General features: G+C 41.0%; 3 protein-coding genes across 8 annotated transcripts; all 3 read right to left on the reverse strand.

Annotated features, from left to right (window-relative positions):
• Window positions 1-2059: 2059 nt before the first annotated feature.
• Window positions 2060-4937, reverse strand: LOC111232897 (zinc finger protein 343-like). Of its 5 annotated transcripts, none has more exons than XM_022760587.1 (2): window positions 4758-4937; window positions 2060-4212 (listed from the first exon to the last, which is right to left on the reverse strand). In XM_022760587.1, the coding sequence occupies exon 2, from the start codon at window positions 4167-4169 to the stop codon at window positions 2529-2531; it is 1641 nt and encodes a 546-aa protein (XP_022616308.1). In that variant the 5' UTR covers window positions 4170-4212; window positions 4758-4937; the 3' UTR covers window positions 2060-2528. The 5 variants fall into 5 exon arrangements, with proteins under 5 accessions (XP_022616308.1, XP_022616305.1, XP_022616307.1 ...); XM_022760584.1 differs by having other exon boundaries at window positions 2060-4215; XM_022760586.1 differs by having other exon boundaries at window positions 4688-4937.
• A 503-nt stretch (window positions 4938-5440) lies between these two features.
• LOC111232895 lies at window positions 5441-13709 on the reverse strand. Of its 2 annotated transcripts, XM_022760583.1 has the most exons (3): window positions 13423-13709; window positions 13223-13312; window positions 5441-9826 (listed from the first exon to the last, which is right to left on the reverse strand). In XM_022760583.1, the coding sequence occupies exon 3, from the start codon at window positions 9771-9773 to the stop codon at window positions 6753-6755; it is 3021 nt and encodes a 1006-aa protein (XP_022616304.1). In that variant the 5' UTR covers window positions 9774-9826; window positions 13223-13312; window positions 13423-13709; the 3' UTR covers window positions 5441-6752. The 2 variants fall into 2 exon arrangements, with proteins under 2 accessions (XP_022616304.1, XP_022616303.1); XM_022760582.1 differs by lacking the exon at window positions 13223-13312.
• A 4347-nt stretch (window positions 13710-18056) lies between these two features.
• On the reverse strand, window positions 18057-24790 carry LOC111232892 (zinc finger protein Xfin-like). Its single transcript, XM_022760580.1, has one exon. The coding sequence runs from the start codon at window positions 24707-24709 to the stop codon at window positions 18701-18703; it is 6009 nt and encodes a 2002-aa protein (XP_022616301.1). The 5' UTR covers window positions 24710-24790; the 3' UTR covers window positions 18057-18700.
• Window positions 24791-25963: the final 1173 nt, after the last annotated feature.

Genomic DNA, 25963 nt, shown 5'->3' on the forward strand with positions numbered 1-25963 from the left:
TTGCCTGCGTGGGAGAGAGTCAAGACTGGTGTCTGCGTAGCCATGCACTGACCGCTGCTCCACAAGCTAGCTACTGGCTAGCTCAAAGCTAACATATGCTCTGTCGTTACTTTGCTGCTTGGCACTTTTTCTTTACAAGCGTACATTAGGCGTGGAGCTGAGCTGTCAATGTGGACCTAGCTTTCTCTTCTTTTCAGGGCAGTTAGCAGCAGTAAGCCACTCGACATCCACGCACAAAGCAAGCCCGAAGAGTGGCAATCACGGCGAGCGCACAGAGTGGATACTTAAGTGCTGTGGGAAATTTCGGAGTTACGGGTTCTTCAGCAGAAGTGACTTCAAAAGTGGCAAACATGACACCGAAGAGGGGGTTTATTGGCGATAGATGTATTGGTGGCATGTGAAGTCTAAGGACATACAGCTCTGAAGCTGGAAAAGTGATTCTACAACCGCCATTGTAGATTTTGCAGGTATATAAACTATTAACAATGTGCCTGACACTCTTGTTGGTTTTGCCGTTGCAAAGTTAAGCAGAGCGGGTCGGTGCCACATGTGCCGACAATATACATCCAAATGTATGTGTATCTGTTTCAGTTCTTCCACCCTAAAGTGTTTGGTGTCTGATGCTCGCATAAGAATTTGATATTACATGCACACAAACAGCACGCGAACGCCGCATGCACGTATTTGGATATCAGCCATTGATATTTACCTCATCATAAATGGACACACAACAGCGCCTTGTTTTTGCTTTGAAACGGCCCCCTCTGCTGGTGGCACAGACATTAGACACGAGTACATCACTGGGGAAAAGGTGCTTTCATCATCAGAAGTTTAGAGTAAAGATGTTAAATGAGGCACCAAATTAATTGCTAAAAATAATTAATGCATAATTCTAAATAAATAACTAAAATAACTTAAAAACTAATTTAATAAAAAAATGTTCATATCAAGTCTAGATAAGCACAACTTGAATTTGGGGAACACAAGTTGATTTGTCATGTTTCTTTCATTTTTCTGCCAGCAATTCAAATATCACTACATTCACACACTGCTAAAATTTAGATTTTAAAAACAAGGAATCATGGAATCATCTTGTTGAACTAATTATTGTTAATCTAAATTTTTGACTTATTCAGCTTCTGAACAAACTCATGATGTTATTTCTACAATGGAAAGTTTGTCCCAACACTATTGCAGAAGTTGCCACAAGTGTGTTGCACTTGCAGGTTGCTTTGCTTTCACCTTCTGTCCAGATCATTCCACACCATCTCAATGGGGTTTAATCTGGAGTTAAAGCTGCTCTCCCATCACTTAAATCCTCCATCTAGTTCTTTTCTTCTCATGTTATGGTTATCTTGCTGTCGGATGAACCCCTGACCAACCAGTCCTTTCCTTTTTCTATTTTGATTGCAATATACAACACTACTTCCTGCAGTACATTATTGTCCTAATAATGTATCAAAGGATGTAGTACATCTGTTTCTTCCTACACCACCTTTGTACAGACAGAGGGTTTCTAAGTCATCAACAAAAGTTGGGGCACCTGTTGGAAATACATTAGCTTAATTTACTTCTATTGCTGCAAGGAAGCGGTCAGTTAACCAATTTCTTAATGCCTGAAAAGGCCCATATTCTATGAAATTCATACAATTTTTCAGTTTTTGTTGACCTTAGCCTTCGTTTTGTTTTTTTGTTTTCCCTTTGGCAGTTTAGTGCTTATTTTTCTGTCATTTAAGGTTATTCAAAGGACTTGAACTACTGAAATTTCAATAAAAAAACTAAAAATGGGAGAGTTCTAAAACTTTTATAAACTCACTTGCATTTACTGTACTTGTATGCTATCTACTATACTTGTCAGGCACCATAAACTGCAATTACCTGTTACAGTATTACATGTGATTGGTTTAAATACTTGCACTGCTCGGGTGAAAAGCACTATAAATTCAGTCAGTTTATCATGTGAATAACCTCAGTAATAATATAGCAGGCTGCATTATCCAATAAATACACACACACACAGTTGGTTTGAAAATATAGTTTAATACAACATATACTGTATTCTTGAAGTCTGCTAAAACTGGTAAGAACACACACGGTACCGTGGTCAGCTCCACAGCCTCACAACACATTCTGATCATACTAAAACATATTTAAAAAACAAAAAAAGTTTTTAATGCAGTACCTGGTTACCCCATCATACATGAGTAAGCCATGAACATACATTTTGATAATGAACATTATCGATTTACATCTTCTATAACCATTGCAGGGGCAACAACTTTAGATTTGTGTCAACAGTCAATATGGGCCGTTTACTGTACTGGTGAGAATCCAGTTGAAATAAGATGCATGTTAGTTGTCACTATATATCCCACACGTATAAGTCTTTTAAAGTAGTTTGGAACATTGTGTTCCTGTGTGATGAAATCAGTGGATGCGGTTCAACCGGGTGACTGCTATCTTTATGCACTTGGTCCGTAATTAACATAAAATGTCACATGCAAACTGGAAGTGGCTCTCTAGTTTTGTCAAGTTATAATAGGAACAGATGAGGTTACTTGGTAAATCATCTCAGCAGGTTTGTCTGGTCCGCTTTCAACGATGTAACAATCATCATCGTCCATTTTCACTCCTGGTTTCCCATTCACAGGATCTGCACCTTGACCTCTGTCCAGACTTACAGCCACAACTTGGTTTTTCTTTATGTTACCAGCCAATGGAACATCCAGTTTAATGTCACCATTCATCTGAACAGGAACTGGGCTTACCAATGGTGTCACCCTCTTTAGTCTGAAATGCTGTTTGCCACCTCGCACTTGCTGTGCCATGAATTCCTGTGCTTTGATACACTTGTGCCTCTGAAGGAGCTGAGCAGTTTCAAAAGGAATTTGACAGACTCGACATGTGAACCCATTTTTTGCAGAGGATATCTGCATGGGTTTGCTCAATACACCTGATGCAGAGTTTGTGGGTGACTTCATCTGCAAGGAGGGAATGAAAGAAAGTCCCCTACCACTTGACTTGGTGGATGCACTCAGATTTGGACTCTGATTCTTTGATAGAAGGGAGACATTGGTATAAGGCTTGGATGTGCTGGGATTTCGACTGTATGTCTGCAGGAGTGGAGTGACACGAAACCCCTGAGTGCTTTTACTGTATGATCTGATATTCTGATTTTTCAATTGCAAGATGGAAGTGACACATGATGTCTGTATTCCTTTACTGGTTACACTGGGATTCTGCCTTTTTAGCTGTATAGAGGAAGGGACCTGAGGTTCCTGAGCACTCGGGTTCTGACTCCTATGTGTGCTGGCTTTGTTTGGCTTACCAAAATTCAGAGGTTTTGCAGTAATGAGTCTGAATTTGGTAGCAGTGTTGGGTGAGTTACAAACATGGAAGCGAGGCACTACCTTCTTGCTGGAGAGCAGCAGCCCACATCCTATACAGCCAGAAACTTTGTCTGTGACATGAGAGCTGTGGTGGGAGATGAGAGAGGTCTTTGTCACAAAACACTGCCCACATTTACCACAAGTGTATGGCTTTTTCTTGTTAAACTTGCGCACCGTATTTATCACCACGACTGGCTGGTAAAGTGTCCAAAGATCCACTGTTGGTGCACCTACACCTGCAAAAATATTCTGCATGTCTGTTGTAGAGGTGGCAGGATTTGAGAGGAATGATGCTTGTGACACAGCGGGGTACAACTCAGGCACTTGTGAAATCTTTGAAGATTGGATGGGAACTGGCAAAGGACCTGATGTAATGGGTCGCTGCAGCATAAGATTTACTGGCATAGAAATTGATGCCACATTGTTCATTTTAGGTGCCTTCCAGACAACCTCGCCTGTCTGTAATCTTTTTAGCTTCTCCTCCTCCTCTATGCGCTTCTCAATTCTGCGCTTCTTTATTGTTTCGTGATCAAGCACTTGGTGCCCAGGCTCATGTGTCGTGCTGTGCTCCAACATGTCACTGTACTGGGTAAACTCAGTTCCACAGGAGCAGATGTAACTTGCAGCAGAACACACATGTTCCTCCAGGCTTCTTCGATCTGAAAATATTTGCTCACAGCTGAAGCAAAACCGGCCAGCATTTATCAATTCTGTGCTTAATCCATCCTCCAGGACATTTTGCAGTTTTTGCTGTCCTCCCTCCATGATCAGGCTAGGCATGGATGTGTTCACTGATGATGCGGAGTCCTCCACAGAACCCTTCCTGCTGATGGAGACAAGTTTTAGAATTAATATAATCATAAACAAAATAGCCTACGTGAATTGGACAAATGTTCAATTCAGATACACCCCATTATTATATGGTAACCGATACAATCTGGCTCTGAGGAACTACCTATGCTAATGGGAACTGCATGCTAAGCTAGGAAGAGAGGGCTGTCATTTTACAACATCACGTATAGCCTCTTTTTTGAAATTTCATGAGTACATAAATGACTTATTTGCTCGTTATCGTTTTCTGGCAAAAACTTCTGAACCCAGCTGAACTCTACTAAGTAATTTCTCACTTTACACCCCGTGGCTTGTTAAATACACACCGTAGACTCGTCACCAAACCAAATAATACGGTGATTATATTTACTGAACATTTTTCCATACAAGTAAATGTCTGAGAAAATGCTTTAGCGAGACACGTTTTACAATTTATAACGTTGTTAGTTTGTTGAAAGCGCGCTTACCTTGCTATGCTAAAAGCCAATCATGCTAACGTTAGCCTCAATTAGCTCATAGACAATAACGTTAGCTTACTTTCACATGAAATCAAAGTAGCGCCGTATCAATATTCTGACATATCCTCCTAACAAACCGCAAACAGCTGGTCGATTGTCGTTTTGTGATACATTCAGAATCGGGCAAACTTGCCGGCATTTAACGAGTAGGTAGCAGTTAGCCTATTAGCCGCACCAAAGCGAAAAAAAACCTCCCTCTTCTTCTGCGGATGGCGCATTTCTACGGCGATACGTCAGGGCTTGCGTCGTCATACTGACACCTATCGAGTGGAGGTCCTGGTTCACTTTTAATGTTATTACCGTGGGTGAATTTTAGTCTCGACACAAAGCTGACACTTCAATCTTGAACATGAAAACAGACAGCTCTCAACTCAAGGTCCATTTACTCGTGCTTGTTTAAACTTTCAACACAGTCCTCATCAGCAGACTGACAATTGCCTCGGTTGCCATGGAAACACAGATGTTTCAGAGCACCTCTAGGTGCACATTTTACATTTTGGCACAATATATATCTAGGCCTTGATAAAATTGACATGACTATTATTTTTTATTTGACAGTATGACAAACTGATTGTACAAAATTTTTATTTAAATTTTAGATTCAATAAATAGGGGATGCCATTACAGTGAATGTATAAATCAGTCAACAGCTCTAAAGTTTAAAAAAAAAAAAAAAAAAAAAAAAAAAATTTTTTGCTTCAGGTTTCCTCAAGATCCGACTTTAAAGTAATGTTAGGTTCCCTTGGATATTTACCGTTAATTGTCATTTATGACAGACTTGTGTGGCAATGAATGTTATAAAAGACCATGGCTTGATTAACCTGCTAGGGGCTGCAATTAAGCCCTGTTCCTCATACTCTCCATGCAATGTGTACAGTTTTACTATGCAGGAATACTGACTGGCCGTGGTCATTTGATTTAACACATCAATTTGGGAATATGCAACATGCAAGCACAAAAATGAGATAAAGTAGCTCTTAAAACTGGGTTTTGACACATGAACTTGCTTCAAGACACAGCCTCAAGTAACTAAGCAGGAACTACTTTAAGGCCCTTATCCTATCAGTTGATTTGCTTTAGTGGTACATTATTCCAAATTTTCAATAAAATAGCAAAAAATCACTTGACAAGGTAAGGCTGGAGTCTTTGGGACTCCCAGAGTTTTGCAGCACCTGTTTGCTTAGTAATCCAGTCTTGATATCATTAATCATTTTGCTCAAGCCCCATTCACAACTTAGAAATATGTCAAATTAATTTTAAAATGAACACTGGAGTTGTGAAGTAGCTCTAAATTACATCCATCTGTAAATAATAACTACACAAAATCTTGTGCACACAGAAAATTACATAGTAATAAAGATGTTACATCTGCCTAAATACCTGAAACACTAGAAGCCATCTGAAGGGTTGGACAATAGGATATGGATAGTTGTAAAATGATCACTTTTAGGCTTTATTAACTGCAGTTATTCTCCTAAGTTGGAGAAATATAAACCATGGTCATTGTGATACCACTCATAATTTTCATGTTCAAGCATAGCTCTGTACACATGGTATTAAAAAACAAACCCTTTCTTATGTTAATCCTGCACTTTTGCCTCAAAGACTTTAAGGAAGATATAAGATCTCATATCACACAAAAAGATGTAATGTACATGTTTCACATACCGGTTTATTAACACCAGGAACAACAACGAGCTATATCACAACCTTTGTGATCAAAGTTTGGTTACCAAATACTCAAACATTTACAGGCTAATGGCATTATGTAATATAGGCATTAACTTGACAGAGCTAAAATGTATACTATATCAAAGCTTTTGTTTTTACAGTGGCAAGCAACTATGACACACTCCTAAGAGTTGCTTAAAAAACACCACCTTATGCAGCTGTACAATGTTTTCTTGAAAGTAAAAAACAGGTAAAGTTCAACTGGCAAATAAGGAAGGAACAAACTATAACAAGACGCGCTGTGTTCTTAATGCACCACCCCCATGTTACACATTTTACAGTTTCATTGAGAAGTCAGCTGTTCTTGTGTTTGTGGCTTAATGTCTCCAGCCATGATGCGATGAATCCTCCTGCAGTGGTTTTTGAGTGATTTAAGGTTTGGGTATGTTCCCTGACAGACATCACAACGATATGATTCAGACTGTTTGTGTGTAAGCAGGTGTTTCTGCAGACCGTCGACAGTGCTAAACCAGCGAAGACAAACAGGGCAACGCACAGGCTTGATGGCAGGCTTGCAAGCACCACTCCTCTGGTGAAATGTAAGACTGATTGTGTTTGGGAAGTCAGAGTTGCAGTGAGAACAGTGGTAGGTTTTCAGTGGATTTGTCTGTAGATTTGTAACCCGTCCACCTTTGCATCGATTCCAAGATATATGCCTTCGAAGGGAACAGCGAGTGGCAAAAGTGTTGCCACACCGTGTGCATACAATCCGCTGCTGCTTTTTTGTGGGATTTGGAAGCTGCTCTGGCCGTGATGGTTTCTGTGGAGGCTGATGCACTGACTGGGGCGGTGGCTGCTGCTGCTGAGCTGGTTGTTGCTGAAATCGAAGTAATAGAGGTTGTGATCGTTGTGGTTGCAGTCCCTTCAGCAGCTGGTGATGAGGATGCATATGAATCTGCAGATGAACTTCATAGTCTGCCCAAGAACTAACAGTCTCTCCACAAGTCGGACATGTGTAGGATTCCTGAGCATGTTTCTGCAGATGCTCCAGGAGAAGCCTTGGAGATGTAAATCCAACCCCACACTCACACGTCACCCTCCTTGGAAGTACAGAGGGCAGTGACATGATGCCCCAGTTGCCTCCATCGTCCTCCTTGGTTTGACAATCTGTTGTATTGCCTGACAAACTCTGCTGTCCAGTCCCTCTATCTACATCTGCCATTGTTCGTTGCAACTGACATTTTTTACTGTGAACCATCATGTTATCTTTGCGATTAAAGGTCTTCCCACAGACAAAACAAGCAAACATTGGTTTCATGCTATTTGCATTCAGTTGAATGGCACCATGACTACCACTCTGTGTCACAGTCCCAAGTGCACGTGGCCTAAACCCACATAGTCGGAGATGACGCCTCAAAGTAGATGCCCGACTATAGGTTTTCTGACACCTGTTGCAAGGGTAACGTTTTACACCATCTCTGACAAAGTAGCGCAGGCTAGCGGGTGTCGCCTCCACATGTCCAACTGACACAGATGTCTTCACCCCTCTGTCATCACCGGCTTTCTCTGCAGAACTCAGCACCTCCATTTCATCATCCAAGGGAATTGTCCACTGCCCTTCATTTCTATCTTCATCATTAACAGGTGCTGAATCCCAGCTGTTTTCCTCTCCTTGCTGGAGTGAAATTCCACTCAGAGAGGCATCCTTGTGCTGTTCCATCATTGAAGGTTTGGGGTAGAATGGTGAAAAACTTTTTGCTGGATTAGTCCAGGCCAACTGTGAAACTGCAGACTGGTCTGAGTTCGAAGAGGTCACTTCCACCTTGATACGACCAGTTACTTCAGTTCCTACACCAATACTCTTAGAAAATTGAGATTCAGCTATAACATCTGTGTCTGTTTTAGCTGTGCTATTTGATCTCAATACAATCATTTTCTGAATGGGGGGACTGGTTTGCTGAGAAAAGGCTGAGCCTGTGCCCTGACACTTGTGCATTTTAAGGTTCCACCTCCGTGCGTAGCTGTGCTTGCACAATGGACAAAAGAAGACCTTTTTTGTGTTGTTGAGCCTATGGAATGCCATTATTTTTTGGGAAAATGGTAACTTGTTCTTAAACGAACCTGATGGCTGTACGGTCTTGTTTCCTAACTGAGGGCATACGTGATTGTCACGTAAAGGTAGCCGCCCAATGATCAGCTGTTTGCAGCGACGACAACATTTAATCCTTTCTTTTTTGTGCAAGAAATGATGCTCTGTTAGTTTGTCCAAGTTTTCAAAGACCCTACGACAGCGGCCACATTGATATGTCCCATACGTACCATTACCCATTGGATCCATGAGCTTTTGACGGGTTTCAAGAACCACAACAGGGGAGAAAGTCTTGGTCAGAGAGACAACTCTTTTCTTACTGCACTCAAGAATTCTGCCAATAGATGGACCTTTTGTCTTTATACCAGGTTTTGCAAGCAGTCGCCTCAACTGTGCAATAGAGAGGTCGTTGATCGGGGAAACCTCAGTTTTTGCTCCTGAAGTTATATTAACAGGGACAACTTCTTGTTTGGGGGTAACTGTGTTATTGTTTTGATTCTGAGACTGAATAGGTGAAAAGCGCTTCATGTATGCTGATGCCAGCAACTTCATTAGGGAGTTGTTTTTGGGCATAGAGTCATTCTTTTCAATGCTGAGAACAGAATTAGTTTTGTCCTGGAAATGCATGTCCTCTACAGTCTCTGCTATTTGCTCTGCTGTGGACAACATGTTGTTACGCTGTTTTTCACTGTTATCCTGGGGGGGTGTACATTGGCCTTGAGAAGTGGTTGCAAAGGCAATGCCATCCCCTAGGTTTACATTGGCTTTATGATCTGTTAATGTGGGCAGGTCGACAGGTGGGGACCTTGAGGTAGAGGGGCAAGTAAGGACCAAACCTGGCTGGGCTACAGTTGGATTAAATGATACATGCTGGGTGGGAAAAGCTTGATCACATCCCTTTCCACTTGAGAGAACAATATTGTTATCTAGAGGCTGCAGTAGCTGAATTGGAGATATATGTGAACGCTTGTGTTCCAGCATAAGACTGAAGTCCTGAAATTCCTCTCCACAATCACAAATATAAAAAGAAGGTGAAGGGCTCTCAGGCAAAAGTGTTGGTGGACAGGGGTGCTCACTGGATGGGTGCATACTTGCAAACAGTGTTTCATGTGGACTGATGTTAGGCTGTGGAGTGGGAGTAGAACCCTTGGAGAGTGCACTTGCATGGGTTGCCTGATGTACTAGCAAGGAGGCCAGTCCAGTGAAGGTGGCTGAACAAGCCACACAACGATACACTTTGGAGGATGAAGTATTTCCCTGTAACCCAAGCATCATGGGAACCACATGTACAAGGCAATCCAGTTGGTGTGGTCAAGCAAGGCAGTTTCCTGAAAAACAAAACGACATACACAGCGATGTCACTAACTGAAAATAGACAGTCAAAATTTTCAGTTTGCAAACATGTTAAGGATACATTTTTTAAACTTAAAATCTTTCTACTTGTTTTAATAACATGCTTGTATACACCAGAACTCATTTTAAACATGGATACTAATGCAAAGCAAAAGGAACACAAAAAAGAGAAAAATAGCTTGTGTGCTTTACAAAAAATTGTCAATTAATTTTAAACCATAAGACAAGCTATATAGTTTGTGCAATGAAACATTACCAAATTTCCTATTCAGACAAAACATTGTTTGTGAGGTTTTAGCCAACATGGCCCAGCTGGTACAATACCTTACCAGGTCCCTTTCAAAGGGCCCTAAATTTAGACCAGTAAGCCATCTACCGAAAATGCCATGATTAGTCAGTGCTGCCTTGGCCTCAATTTTCTCCCAGAGTCTCCAGAGTCCACCTAAAGGATGCCCTGATTTGCAACATGTAAAGTCATCGCCCCGTCTGCCACTGGTCATCAAATCCATCAGGCTCTTCTGCAAGACTCGATCACATCCCATAGCAGTAGATTTACAACCCCATTTCTCCTTGACTTGTATAGCATGCTTTAGCTGTGTCATGACTAGGTGCATTTCCATTTTATCCACACAGTAGAGGAAAAAAAATGAAGACTTGTGATACAGTGATCATGTCTGGGCAGGGCCAAAGCAGGACAGTCTTAGCTGTGTTGTAGAGAAAAATCAAGTGGCAAGACGTGTGTGGTCATGCAGGAAACTGGAAAAGCACTGACAAGACCCTACACACCCATGGTACACCTACAAGTGTTTTCTTCTTAAATTTGTTCCCAATTATCTTCTCTGAACTGTCTGGGAGTGTAGGGTCTTTGTTTGACTGACATCTCACTCAAACGCTGTAAGCACTGTTGCACCTGCAAGGGTGGGAACACTTACACCTTTATCATTCTTACTGGTACACATAGTTGGTGGTCTCACATGATTCCCACCATAGGTCAGCCTGAATTCAGCCTAAGCAGAGGTCTAATCAGTCAAGATAATGCTGAGTTCATGTCATATTGTTTAAACCATAATTAAAAAAAAAAAAAAAAACATTCACGCGAGCCTCTGAATTGCAATTCCGAGTTGGCGATATTGGGAATTTCTGACAGCGACGATATCTCCCACTTGGTGAAACGAACTGTAGACATGTCAACAAACTGTTGGAACAGTTGCTGCAAATACACCACTGCTGGTAGGTACATCAAAAATAAAATAACATATTACCACAGATACAGTCAATCAGCTAATTATATTGGCGTTATATGTTAATAATGTGTGAACACTAAGGGGTGATTTCCTTTTCTTCCTATTCTGCTGGTCCACTAAACAACACATCACTGTAACACAGGAATACATGTAGATCTGAATGAAACAACAGATTACACACCCTCTTTACAACATTACCTAATAATTGGTACTTTGTCACTGCTATGATATGTGATGACTTTCATACATGTTTTTTTAATCACAAGATTTTTTTTACATTATTTTTATTATATTTTCTGTGTATTTGCTGGGGATTTAATTCAGTAATGGAATAAAGAATACATCCAGTGTATTGTCTATAGTAATCAAGAAGTTTTTATTCTACTCTGTTGAATGTCCTATGAGATCAAACATAGCTAGTCTTTTAAACCATTGTAAGAGACTAAATAAAGGCTTCTGATATCTTTCTCTTTGCTCTGCCTAAAGCACAACACACATAGAAAGCATTTGTGATGTCAGTGTGTAACACGTGTCACTTTCCTGACTCACAGAATAGATAAACTACCATTTGATCAAATGTATCAATCCACACTGACTCACGAGTAACTTGTGTATCACGGGCATCACCACAAGCCACCCCCCTTATTTTGAACACTCCCAAGTCTATTTTTTTTTTCCACTGGCAGGCTTAGTGATGCATGCTGTACAACTCTTCTCCAGTACACTATGCTTAATTCACAAACATTTTCCATGAAGGTAATGTTTTTAATTTGATGAACTTTCACTGTGTGTTTAGTGAAGTAACCTTCACCGACAGCTGTGCAAATCAAAAACTTTCCCTATGTATAAATATGACATAGCTAATACCACATTAAAATGTTTCCACTGAGGCACTGCAAAGCTTTTATTGTGAAGCAGCTACTGGAAGTGCACCAGTATTCGTCACCAAAGGTTAGTTTTAGTCTGCTGAGACTTTGTTTGATAAAAATTGACATTATTGTGCAGCTTTGTTTTCAGGTCATTTTTAAATACATAACAGCCACAGTGAATGTGAGAAATGCATTTTGCAATTTGGGCAAATGTTAAAGCTCCAAAATGCCATTAAGGCACCACAAAACTGTAACAACATCAGCACTAAGAGCCCAATATTAGGAGATAAACTCTAGCCCTAAATATACATTTATATTGAAGGATTAATTGTATGACAAAGTATTTAGCAAACAAGTAACAAAACAAAGGAACAATTATTATTCAATTAAGCCTATTTGGGTGTGGCACAGAAGCTTGATGTCAAAGAAAAAGGTTGAAAACACTAGGTGAAGCTGGTTTAAATGATACACAGTTTTGGGTGTGAAGATCACTCCTCCTGTGTCCAGTGTGTGTGTGTGTGTCACTTCAAAGATGCTCCATAATTTTGAGGTGAAATGAAAATGACCTGTTGCACAGATATATCTTATACCACAATAGGTAAACCGAAGACAGTTGAAGAACATCCATGTGTGACTTTAAATTCTGAGAGACAGGTTAAATAGTTCTCATACATGTATTCATATTAACTGTAAAGTGTTTTACAACTTCTTCACATGCACCACACATACATTCGTTACACAGTCTGATTAAAGGTTAACCTCTTTTAAAAACATCACCCATTTTAGATAATATTTGGACCCCTCTCTTAATTATTCAGTATTATTTCATAATTGTAAACTTTCTGTCCGACAACAGACATACACTTAAGTCTCTAAACCTGAACAATTGAGGTTCAGATGCATGAGGAAGAGTGGTTTACGTACAGCTTGCATTATTTGACTCGGGAAATGACACCGAGCTCAGTAAACCACCGAACATCAGGTGGACCTTAAACCACACACAGGAACGACACCGTTGCAAGGAAAAGAAAAAAGGAAAAAACAGCCACCCTCAGTAGACATTGGGGGGTATGCTAGCTTGCTAATGCTAAGCACACTGCGAGCCAACATAGCAAGGTTGTTTAACAAAAATAATAATAGTCTATCCTTACACACACACACAGTATCGTTTTAACAAGCTCCAGTCTCAGGCTAACGAGCTTCCCACATGGGCTCCATTGATCCAACACATGCTTCCTAGCTTGGCATCTGACCCTACCACATATACATAGCCTCTTTCAGTCTTGTCCACATATCGCAGATGGGTCGCGAGTGAAAGCTAACCAGGGGGAGGTGGTCGGCCACGTTCCTGCGGAAGGCCGGAGAAAGGGACAACTGACGTTAGCAAGCTAGCTACCATGACCTATGAAGCTGCTGTTGCTGCACAATAACCAACCGCTCATATCTTCACGTACTCACCAGCCACAGGAGCCTGAACGATGTCCTTCGCAGAGGAGCCACAATGGCTGAGCGGAAGGAGGAAAAATGGCTGGGCACGCATCTGTCCATGCAGAAGCAGAAACTCTCGAGGGAAACAGGGCTCAGCACAGCTTTGTGGTGTACAAACGTGATGCTGTGCCAGGAGGAAGAGCACCAAGAACTGCAGCTGCAGTAGGCGCGGAGCGACACTGTAGGTCTACATAGCGCAGGCGCAGTTAACCCGTGCCGTCCAGGACAGCGCCAGGTTTGTGCGCTGCTGTGCCTGCGGTGCGCTCAAGGTGCGCTCTGATTTGGCGCTGTGGCCACCGTCGGAAATGCAGGTCATGTAAGGCGATCTGTCCCACATAAACTTTAGCCTTTTTAATTCATTTAACTCTTATAAATAATGCAGATTTTTTACCTCCAGCAATTACTGTTACCTACCTTACCTCTTTACCTCTTATGTCTAAAATTATGTGTGTTCTGTGTGTGCTAGGGCTGCCTACCTGGTGCCAAGAGGGTCCAGACCTTAGTCAGTCAATGTACTGATGATGTATTATTACTTTGGGAAGGGTAATGTTCAGGCACAAATGAGGATAATTAATACAAATTTAACATTAATGGCCCTGGACTTTGCACTGTCCATTTGGTAAATATAAACTGCACTTTATCCAACTAATGCTTACTACATTAACAGTTCCTGATTCACCAGCCAGGGGTCTCCAGGGCAAGAGGTCCCATTTTCTCCCAAGTGATGTCTTAAACTCTGATCATATTCCAAGACAGGACATGAGTATGCAGAGATTCCACACATGTGCATTAGAAAACTTGATACTCTGACAGCAAGAAGAGCTCCTTTGCTTGTTTTATTTTGGCTGAGCATCATAAAAAAGTCAAAAAAAGGAAACACTATGTGTGACCACTTAACAAGGATAGAAACAAGAATGGGAAATGTACATGCGTATGATGGACAAAACATTTTTTGTGTTGCAGACGTACACACAGGTTGGGGTGCGGATCCTTGCAGACTTTGGCAAATGAAGAAATTTACATCATGCATACCCTTGTGATTGCAGACACAGAAAACATTGGCCTCCAATTAGTAATTATAACATTAGAGTTGATTAAATTTTTAACTGAGGATCCCTATAAAATTGGGACCCCATTTTAGGTGTCACCTTAATTTCAGTTTATAATATGCTTTAGTGGTGCACACAGTGACAAACTTAATTAGCAGTTTATTAAATTCTAACCAACTATCGGCCATATGGTGAACCCCCTGAGGGTCTGGGGGCTTGATGCACTTGTCCATTTGCCCAGCTGGGGATTCAGCCTTGACTGCCTTAGCTAATATGGTTAGAAAAGCAGTTGGCTGTACGGAGCAGCTGCCTCAAGTTCAGGTATCTTAAGGTGTCATTCATGACTGAGGGTGTCTTTTGCAAGAGTGACTGCCATTCAGCAGCAGGTTCAGTGAGGCAGTCACAGTATCATTAACTGTGGTGGTGAGGAGAGACCAGATGCGTTAAGCAAAGCTCTTGATTTACTGAATGACACCAACCTTCACTTGTGGTCATTATATTTGGACACATTTAGAATAAATCACACTGCAAATAGCTGATTGTGGTGGGAACTTCTGAAAATAATGGACTCACTCAAGAGACAGTGTTCTGTAAATGTATTCATCACACTTGCAAGTGAGCTAAAACCAGTGACATGGAATGTAAAAAGCATTAAATGACACATAAGCACATAGGATGTCAAAGGCTGAGAGCCGCTTTCTCTCAGACTGGCATACCTATCTCACACAGGTGCATCTCACCAAGTTGTGACATCTCTGAGAAACAGGGGGAATAGATGTTAACTTGACACAAAACATAAGAGAATCACAACTCCATATTTGGTAAATGACCTTGAAAAGGTACAGGAAGAACTGTTCTGGGTTCTGAGAGAGGCCTATAATGCTGCTGTGAGTGCTAACCCCTAGTTGCACTCTTTTGAACTGTATTTGCAGTCTATTTTCCACTACACTTATTGTTTGGGTACCTAAGGATGATGCCCCCAGGCACCTTCTTGGACATCAGTCAACTGGAAAGAGACCCAGGAGATTCAGCACACAGATCAAGGATGACATCTAATTGTCCAATGGAAAAGTCCAAGAAAAGCTGTAACTCACTAAAAAGTTATATATATACATTTTTCTTGTATCCTGGGCCATATTATATTTGAATCAAAGTCAAACCTCACCCCTGGAACAACATCAGGATCTTGTTTGGGGCAGTAACTGTGGCCTGGGCTGTAAATCTGGACCTTGGTTCATGTGGTTTACTTTCAGACTTGAGTGTGGGCCTTGATTTTGTAAAAATGTCTGTCCAGAAAATACATGTGTATTCAATAGTCAGACACTGTCCAAACCAGAGAGATAACCAGAGAAAAAATTATCAAGTTATTGGCCTGCTTCCTTAACTTGAAGTACAGAAGGTTCAGTCAGTTCCAATGGCAACATTATCTTAAGCTGCCCCTTACAAACACACAGGTCACAGTGTTGTCCAGAACACACACTGTCCAACATTGCCTCTGCTCTGACTATTTATTTGAATTAAGACAAACAACACAAGCGCTGCTGGGGTGAGATGAGACTGAAAATTGTGGCTGACATAATTTGTCACAGGACCTGTGTTTTGATTTGGCAAAGCTAAGCCAGCTTGCCAAGAACATGTGCTCTGATATTGGCAATGGGCCTTCCTCTGACTCACAGCTATTTTCATTTGACTTGAGATGCCAGAAGGTTTTCCCATACAGTGATGCTGTTTATGAACCATATCTACATTTTCAGGATATGGAGATGGCATTCATGTTGTTTACTTTTCCAAACTACCCCCACATTTCATTTGCATTTTCTTCTGGGGATCTGCTGATCTGACAGGTATTAAGGTGCTTAAAGTTGTGGACCATGTTACTGCCAGGTCTTCTCAGAGTTAGACACTTGAACACTCTTGATTGTGTAATCCATCCAGGAAGTTGGAAGCTTGGTCTTTGGGTACTTCCCTAACAATCTGCAAAAAAAAAAAAAAAAAAAAAAAAAAAAAAAAAAAAAAAAAAAAAAAAAAAAAAAAAAAAAAAAAATTAGCTGAAGCCCATCTTGACAATGACTTCCTTTAAAGGGAATAACACAGTCAATCTTATGACACAGTGAAAGATAATAACTGTGAACTTACCTGGTTTAGCTCTGCTGGACAGACTACATCTATTTCAAGAAGTATTTTGCAAAGAAGTACATTTTCAATTAGTACTGGTTTATTGAGTGGAGTGACTGTTTCTCTGTTACCCAACAAGTGAGCAATTTTCTTCCTCCTTTCTTAAGAGAATGACAGGGCTGCTCTCAGGTCCATGTTTCCTGATCTGGTCCAACGCATCAGGATTTTGCTTGTCACTGGCAGGCACTATTGGATGGGATGAGAGTCACTGGCATTGAAAACTTGCCTGCTAACATTCAGTAGTGGGGCAGATCACTGGGACCGTTTCACAATACCTTTTTTTTTTATTTTCTTTTCTTTAGAGAAGTACATAATATGGTGACTATACCAAAAATCCCATATCATTAGGTTTACGCTGCACCTATGAAATTGTGTACCTGCTGAGAGGTTTCCCAGACAGAAGTCTCAGCCAGTTAATTGAACCAGAATAAGGATCGGAGAAATATCCCTCTTTCAGAAACCAGGATTACTCTCCCTGATATGACTCGGAATTCCTGAAACTAACCCGCTAAGGCGCAATGTGGGACAACACTTTAATCCATCAAGAGTGAGGGAGTATTTTCTGCACCAGCAGTCCTTCATCTCATTACACCTTACACCTACATTAGTAATTGTTTGATTGATGTGGTTAGGATTACCTGTTTATATGAAGATTATGTTTGAATCAGTGTTAATCCATGCAAAGTACTTTAAATTTATCTTTAAATGTAGCTTTAAATGTAGCTTTATGTATTTTCATAGAAATCTCTTTGAAAATTAAAATTTTATTTTGGGTTTGCAATTGAAATGAAAACCCAAACCAAAGATCATCTTGGACTGTGACTGTGGGAGTTTTCACCATTAAATCTATTTTTTAATGTCTTTCAGGTAAATGAGATGAAAGAAATGAAAAAGGCCACTGTATTTCATATGGTATTTTAGGGCAAATGAAGGCAGAAAACCAATCTGAAAATTAATCTGTTTCCAACTCCCATCTATTTTCTGTACCTGCTGATCCTGTTTAAGGTCTGGAGCCTATACCAGCATAGGCTGGCTGCACCCTGATGTGTTGCCAGTCTGTAATAGGCCTAGCAAACAGTGTAAACACAGTTTAAGGTTTTCTTTTAACCTGCTCATCTTAGACTGGAGGAACCCTACACAGACGCAGGGAGAAAATGCAGACTCCATGCAGATTTCTACTTCTTCAGGTCTGTCATTTGAGGTGACACACCTTCATCTCAGCTCTAATACAGGTAAGTGGAACTTCTTAAATCAACTGTTTTGGTTAAATGAGGTGTGAGCCAACATGTCTTGGGCTCCTTTCCGTTAGTTTTCCCCACAGTACACATAGATTGTAAACAAGACATGCAAAATGATTTTCTAGTTGACTCTACTTCTGAATTGAATGCATCAACTCAAATTTATTAAGAAAAGTAACATCCTAGGGTTGTGAAAATGATATTCAATTACTAATCTTTTGAGTGTCTGTACAAGATACTTATCAATATCAAAAAAAACCCCATGATGAACACAGGAAAATTAACAGAAAATTACAAAATTGTCAATAGTACACAAATAATCATACTATACAACATACCAGTAGATTAAAACAACTTCTTTGAAGTCTATTTTACCTATTGGCAACAAAACTCGCTAAAACTATGCTAAAATAAATGTAAAACATCAGAAATTTCTGACTTTATCCAAGACATTTTATAAACATTTTATCCCATCATGCTTTGTCTGTATTCATCACAGAATATTAAACAGCTTTAAATAACTTTGTCATAGATTTACAAACACTGTCAAGAAACTATGTCGCTAATTTACTGTATTCATATCCCAATATTAGAACTAAAAATATATACGCAATGTCAATAGAAACTCAGGAGAAGATACTCATATCACAGTGACATGAGTCAGGAGCTTTGTAAATAATTGCAGGTGGAGGTACACAGTCAGATGTAAGGCATGAAAGGGATTTCAAGTTACTTTAGTTACAGTTATTCAAAAGGGAATATAAAGTAGATGGTATCTAACAATCATTACTGAGCGGAACCAGCATGAGTCTTTTGATGTTCTTCTAGTAGATGAGGAAAAGCAAAGGCTTTGTCACATTCTGTACATTCATATACAACTTCTCCAACATGACTTTCTTGGTGCTGCTTAAGAAGAGTCCAGTGGCTGAATGACTTGTAGCACATATCACAGCGGTACTTTCCACCCTCTTTTTCAGCATGCAGTCTCATATGCAAAGACAGATCTTGTGCTGTATTGAATTCAGTGTGGCACTGGATACATTTCAACTGGATTTCAGCCAACTGAGCTGCGCTTTGAGCAGCCAATTTTAAACGATGCCGTCGCTCGTGTTCTTTAAGGTACCTCCGCAATGCAAACGTTTTTCCACAAAGTTCACATTTGAACGGCTTCTCAATTAGGTGTTTATTTTGGTGCTCCAACAGACCACTTTTGGAGGAGAACTGCATTGAGCAGTGAGGGCAATTGTACAAGTCCTCCCCAGTAACATCGATCTCCTCCTCGTCTCCTGGAGGGGACGCCTTAGCAGATGGATTTGAGTATTTGGACTCAGTTATTGCATGCTGTTGATGGGAACAGTGGTGCTGGTGCAAAGCATCACTTCCCAAAAAGCTCTGGCAACACTCTGTGCATTCATATTCAGTAGCTGATGTCAGATGACCGCACTCGTGTTCGAGCTTGCTTGTAGAGGGAAGTGTCATACTGCACATTTTGCATTCAAATGTATGAGAATGTGTGGGAAAATGACCAATCAGTTCAGTGGCACTGGGAAAACACTGATGGCAAACTGGACATGTAAAATGGTGTGAAAGTCTTCCATCTTTACCTTTATGGTTGTGTTGAATTTCTGCTGCAGTATCAACATGGGTCTTAAGATGGCTGAGGAAGTGCTGAGAGGATGAAAAGCTACTGTTGCACTGATTACATGGATATTCACTACTTGACCATGACAGCTGATGGGTAGTCCTGTGCTTTTTCAGGTGAGATGCATGCAGAAAATGTTTATCACAGTCTGAACATGAGTATGGTCGCTCTTTGGTTGCCATGCAACCATGTTCTGAGAGCTCCTCTGGGTCTCTGAAGCGCTCATTACAAACACCGCAGCGATATTTAAGTTCTCTGTTGAATACTGATGAGCTTTCAGAGAGTGAAGGAGACTTTTGATACTCTGTCATAGAAAGTGAAGGTGGGGGATGGTCACCTGACTTGGAGTGGCTTTTCCGATGCTCAGCTCTACTACTCTTGGAGAGAAACACACAATTGCATATATCACAAGGGAAGTTCTCTTCACGGTGAGTAGTCATGTGTTCTGCTAACTGTGAGGGTCCTGTGAAACTGAAGTGACACTTCGAGCAACGGTATGGACGGCTCTTGCCATGAGTATGCTTATGTTTACGCAGTGCAAAGAGAGACACAAAACCCCTGCCGCATGCCTGACACTGAAACTCAGACTTGTGCATTCGTTGATGCTGCTGCAGCTGGGATGCCTGGAAAAAGCATCGACCACATTCCTCACATTCATGTGGTTTTTCACCGAGATGACACCGCTGATGATCCTCAAGACTTTCCGATGTTGGGAATGTCTTGCCACACACATGGCATGGGAAGTATGGTGCAGAGTCTGAGTCACTGTCTTCACTGCCGTTATTTTCATCCTCATCACTTTCACCATTTGTTCTAACTTGACTGCTGGATTGTTGTTCAGTGCTGCTATTTTCCTGTACTGTACTAGCAAGAATCTCCTGCTCTTTTTGATGCCACTTTCTGTAGTGTCGTGTCAGGGATTTTTTGACTGAATAGGCCTTGTTACAGAAACGACAAGTAAATGCATCATCTGGATGGTCTTCACTGTAATGATTACATAAAGATGGTCTTGTCCAAAACCTTTGATGACATAGTTTACAAACATAAGGTCTATTTGGGTCATGATACGTTCTGTGGATTTCAAGATCAGATAAGGTGTAAGTTATCTTGGGGCAGTCAGGGCAATGGTATTTCTGGTCAAATCCATGTGTCTTCATATGTTTTTCAAGATTTTCTTGACTAGTGCATACCCGTCCACATTTAGTACATGTATTGCGCTTTTTCTCTTGTTCCTGTCTTCCATGGTCTTCAAGATGACTAATGAGCAATAAGCCATCTGTGAAGCTCTTATCACATTCTGAACATTGGTACTGCACAGCTTTCTTCTCTTTACTTGAGCTGCTTTGCGCCTCGTTTCCTTCTGAATTTTTGGAGGATTCTTCCATTAACTCATCTTTGCAGGAAAAGTTGGTCTGCAAAACCCCAGTGCCAGTTGATGTGGAGCCTTCTTTGAACACTAGAACAGAGTCATTAAGTGCAAAATCAATCTCTGCTTTCAAAGGGACTTCCAACTGTTTTGTTTTACTTCTCTCTGAAATATGTCCAAACCTACATTTCCTGTAGTGATTACGGTGAAGACTTTTATTCCAGAAGCCTTTTTTGCATGTTTTACAGCTAAAAGGACGCTCCATTGAGTGTACACGCATATGCCCAATTAGTCCAGCTTTACTTCCAAAGGACATGTTGCACTCTGGGCAGAAAAATCGCTGGAGTGCATCACCATCTAGTGTTGTATCTAATTTACAGATTAAATTAGCACCATCACTTAGACCTTCGTCACAAATCTCCTCCAAAGGCTCTTCTTTGATGTTTAGTATTTTTGACAGGTGGTGCTGTAGGGGTGCAGTAGACACTGGTGGAACCACTGTTTCCAGTTTGTGTGCATTTAAAAAGTGCTCTTGGAGCTGTGAAAAAAGCAAAAAACGAGAACTACAGTATGCACAAGAAAAGCCTTTTGGTGGGCTTTGCGAGGTTGACTGCTGGCTTTTGCAAACTGTTGATTTTGATAAGGTTGGAGTTAAGGTGCAATTTTTTTTGTGATCCTCAAGCTTGAATTTGGAGAAAAATCCACCACATCGGTCACAGAGCACTTTACTTTGCTGTTGCTTCTTTGTGCACTTTGTGAAATGACGCTGCACATAATCCTTCCTTATAAATCTCTGACCACAATACTCACAGGCATATGGCTTCTCTCCTGTGTGCAGGCGGGTATGCACCCCCAACTGCCAGCTGTTTCCAAAAGCACGGGGACAATAACTACATACATATTTGTACTTTTTGTTAAAACAAGGCTTGATCCTCTGCAGAATTCGACTTCTCACCCCATGAAGCTGTTCTGTCACATTTTCTGTGGGTGGATTAGTTCCCAATGGTAGAGAAGCATTTGTGTCACTGGAGACCTTTCTGCACTTGTTCATCCTCTGATGGTGTTTGAGAGATTTTTCATGAGCGAATGACGAGCCACAGCGTGTACACTTGAACAACTTTGCAGCATGGAACATGGTGATGTGTCGGGAAAGCTTAGACTGAGCTGAGAAGCTTCTTGAACAGACTTTGCACTCAAATGTCTCCTGCTTTTCGGCAGGCTGAATGCTAAACCTATTTTGCCAACCTTTGCCAACATCATCTAAACTGATTTTGGGAATACAGACTTCCAGTCGTGGTCTTTTCCCCTTACAACGAGTCTGATGTACTTTCAGATGGTCATACCTTGAAAAGCAGCTGTCACAGGCTTTGCAGCGATAAGGTTTCACTTCATTGTGTGTCAAAATGTGACGTCTCAGGTTTCGTGATTTCAAGAAAGTCTTGGTGCAGAATTTGCACTTGTACTCAGCTTCACCTTCAGCTTGCTTCTGTGCTGCCTCTCTAAGATTTGGCTTGCTCAACAAGTTTGCTTCAGCACCATTTTTGACTTTTGATGGCCCCTCTTTGTAAACTCCATCACAGAAAGCTTCATGCTGCAAACACATTGTCTGACTTCCATATCTGTGGCCACAGTGCATGCATGCATAGGGTTGTATGCCAGTATGTGAAACAAGATGTCTGAAGAGCAACGATCTGTACCTGAACCTCTGTGTACAGTAGGAGCATTTAAACGGAAGCATCTTGGTTGCACTGGACTGTAAAGGCATTTCACAGACACTCTGGTTTGTTGGAGAGAGACTTTTACTGAAATCACCATTAGAAGATCCAGTGTTGATCTCTGTAGTCCCCCTGCAGTTCCTCTGATGTTGATTTAATTTTCTAAAACCAAAGTATTGGCCACATCTTGAGCATAGAAGAAGAGAGTTTGTCTTGTGTCCTCTGAGATGACTTTTCAGGCGGATCTTCTTACAAAATGACCGTGGACAGTAGGAGCACCGATATGGTCTCTTTGTCTTAGTGATAGACTCCATTATGACAAAATGCCTCGTTTGAGCAGGCAAACACCTCTCACTGTGAAGTTTAAGGTACAAGTTACGGTAAAACTGTTTTCCACAGTTTGTGCAGGAGAAGGGCTTGTCTCCAGTATGTTTGATCATGTGACGCAGCAAATAGCGGCGACTAGTGAAATTATGTTTGCAAAATGGACATTGGTTTGACGAGGACCCAGATATGTGTGTAAGACAATGTTTTCTTAGAACTTGAGCATCATCAAATACCTCTTTGCATAAGGAACACTGTAGCTGCTTTGGTCCAATCTGCTCTTTTGCAGATTCCAAGGACGTCCGGGGTTTTGATGGTGCACTCTCTTCAAGCTGAGATGGCTTGTTTTCTCTATTTTTGTGGGTGTCTAGATGCCTAAGGAGATATACAGGATACTGGAATTGTTGATCACAGTCTGGGCATTGAAGCTTTCCCCTTTTGAGATGTGAACTTCTGTGCTGGATTAGTTCTCCAATCGTTGGAAGAATCTTTCTGCAGACAGTGCACTGTATCCTCCTCTGGTGAACAATTTTATGACCAATCAGATGGGCATGTTTCTTGAATCCTTTTCCACATTCCAGGCAGCGGTAGGGTCTTTCACCTCGGTGATTGCGCTCATGTTTCTTCAGTGACTGTGATGTGCTGAAATATTTTCCACAAAACTGACAGCTCAGCACAAGACTGCTATTTGCTTCAGTTGATTTTAAGTTATCCTTATTATCTTCAGTCTTTGTACTACTTAAAGTGGCTGGTTTAGACATAGAGAACACGGAATTCCTGTACCTGAACATTTTGCCAGTGAGCTTAAACAACTCATGTTTTTTCATATGTCTGTATTTTCCAGAAGCATGATAAAAAACCGCTGGACAAAGATTGCATTTATAACGTGGAACAAGCTTGGGGGCTGTTATAGCTGGGCTTTCTTGTTTTTTCTGCTCATTTATTTTTGACTGCGTTTTCTGTTCATTTTCCTTTGATGGTATCTTCTGTTCATGTTCCTCTGACAGTGCTTTCAGGTCATTTTCCTTTGACAGGGTTTTAAGGTCAATTTCCTTTGACTGTGTTTTCTGCTCACTTTCCTTTGATTTTTTCTGTTCAACCATAGGCCTCGACTTTGCTCTCTCTTTTGCAAGCCGATTAAGACATTCTCTGAGGCATATTGCCTTAATATGTCTATATCGGTTGGATGGTAAAGTAAAAGTAGCGTGGCACAAGGGACAGCGATATTTACCAGAAACTTTTTCTTTGCCACCACATACTGTATCTTTGACACAATCACGCAAATGTCGAGCCCTGTTGTAGGAATACTTGAAAAGCCGCGGACAAAGAGGGCATTTATATTTTCCTCTTGTCTCATTCTCTGCTTTTTTAGTTTCATCACCACTGAGTTTTGTTGCACACTGACTTGATGAAACTGCCAAACTCTTTCCCTTGTGGCAGGTGTAGAAGTGCTTTTTGGCCTTCTCTGCAATTGAGAAGCTTTTACCACATAAACTACACAGATTAGTCTTGGAAATGTCAACAAGCTTTACATAACATTCGGGCAGAGTTGCATATGGTTTGTTCTGTACCAAGTCCTCTTGTGGTGTTTTAGTTTCAGCGGTAGCAGCATCAGAATTTGTAACTAGAAGTTTCCCAGGCTTGCATCTACCAGGTATACGCTTGTGTCTTTGCAGGGTACCAGCCTGTGCAAAATATAATCCACATTCATTACACTTAAAAGGTGTTTTGCCAGTGTGGGTTCGCATATGTCTGATATACTGAACTAGTTTTGAAAATATGAGTTTACACTTAATGCACCTGTGGCGGCCGTGCCGTTTTCTTTTCTTCTGTAAACTACAATTAGAGGGGAGCTGAGGGCTTTCTTTGGTGACATCACACACATGTTTTTCTGCTTGCTCACTCCTCATCAGATAGAGATTGCAAGTCTTGCAAAACTGAAAATTGTGCACTGACCAGCAAGAATGGTTGTGTTCAATTAGACTATTTACATTGTGTGTGATGTGTTGGCAATGTCCGCAACGATATGAGTTACTCATTCCATTTTCTGACTCTAAGGTCTTCAATATTACAACAGGTTGCAGATAGTTTCTCATTTCTCTAGAATATTGTAGTTGAGGTATTTGTCCTTTTGAGTGTTCAACACTGTTCTTGTCACGTCTGGCCATGAATAATTCTTTAGATTTACATGTGACAAGTCTTGCTTCATCTGTGTCACATGAAGAGTCTTCTCTTGACAGAGGTTCACCATACAGCTTGTCAGGCTGTCCCTCTACAGATGTATCAAACTCTTCAAATGACTCCCTTGCATTTTCTGCAACATCTCCACCAAGACCTTGTGGCTCTAGGGTGCCTGGTGGGGTTTGATTGAGTAACTGTTGCTGAGCTGGAGAAGATGTTCCATCTGTATTCTCTGCTGGACATTCCTTTTTTAGAGAGGGATTCACGTCTCTGCTCGAGTTGATTGACTGCAAGCAGGATTCTAAACTATAAGAAACACTTTGTTCATTACTGTCACTTATCACAGCAGGGCTACTACATTCTGGATCTGTAGAAGAGGTTGTATTTGCCTTCTCTGATCGACTTGTCCATTCTTTTTCTACACAAAAGTCTATGTTTGTGGTTGAGCCATCTGCCTGTAAGCAGGATTCTAGATGGCTAGCAACACTCTGCTTGTTATTGTGACTTGTATCAATACAGACACTGCCACTAGTGACATCAGGGCCTCTACAGTTGAGATCTGTAGAAGCAGTTGTAGTTTTCTTTGGTAGACTTGTCATTTCCTTTTCAAGAGAGGGATTCATGTCTGTGCTTGAGACATCTGTCTGTAAGATGAATTCTGGATGATCAGCAACACTTTGCTCATTCTTGTGACTAGTGTCAATAGAATCACTACAGTTCGGATCTGGAGAAGAACTGGTGTCCGTCTTCTCTGTTGTACCTTTTTCTACACAGGGATTTATGTTGGTGCTGGAGCTATGTGACTGTAAGCAGGATTCTGC

Source organism: Seriola dumerili, unplaced genomic scaffold, assembly GCF_002260705.1.
Source record: "Seriola dumerili isolate Sdu_G_001 unplaced genomic scaffold, Sdu_1.0 BDQW01000341.1, whole genome shotgun sequence".
Lineage (NCBI taxonomy): Eukaryota > Metazoa > Chordata > Actinopteri > Carangiformes > Carangidae > Seriola > Seriola dumerili.

What these genes read in the sequence shown, in the direction of transcription:
- LOC111232897 (XM_022760587.1), bottom strand. Translation starts at nt 4,169, where the DNA reads ATGCCTAGCCTGATCATGGAGGGAGGACAGCAAAAACTGCAAAATGTC.
- LOC111232895 (XM_022760582.1), bottom strand. Translation starts at nt 9,773, where the DNA reads ATGATGCTTGGGTTACAGGGAAATACTTCATCCTCCAAAGTGTATCGT.
- LOC111232892 (XM_022760580.1), bottom strand. Translation starts at nt 24,709, where the DNA reads ATGCGAACCCACACTGGCAAAACACCTTTTAAGTGTAATGAATGTGGA.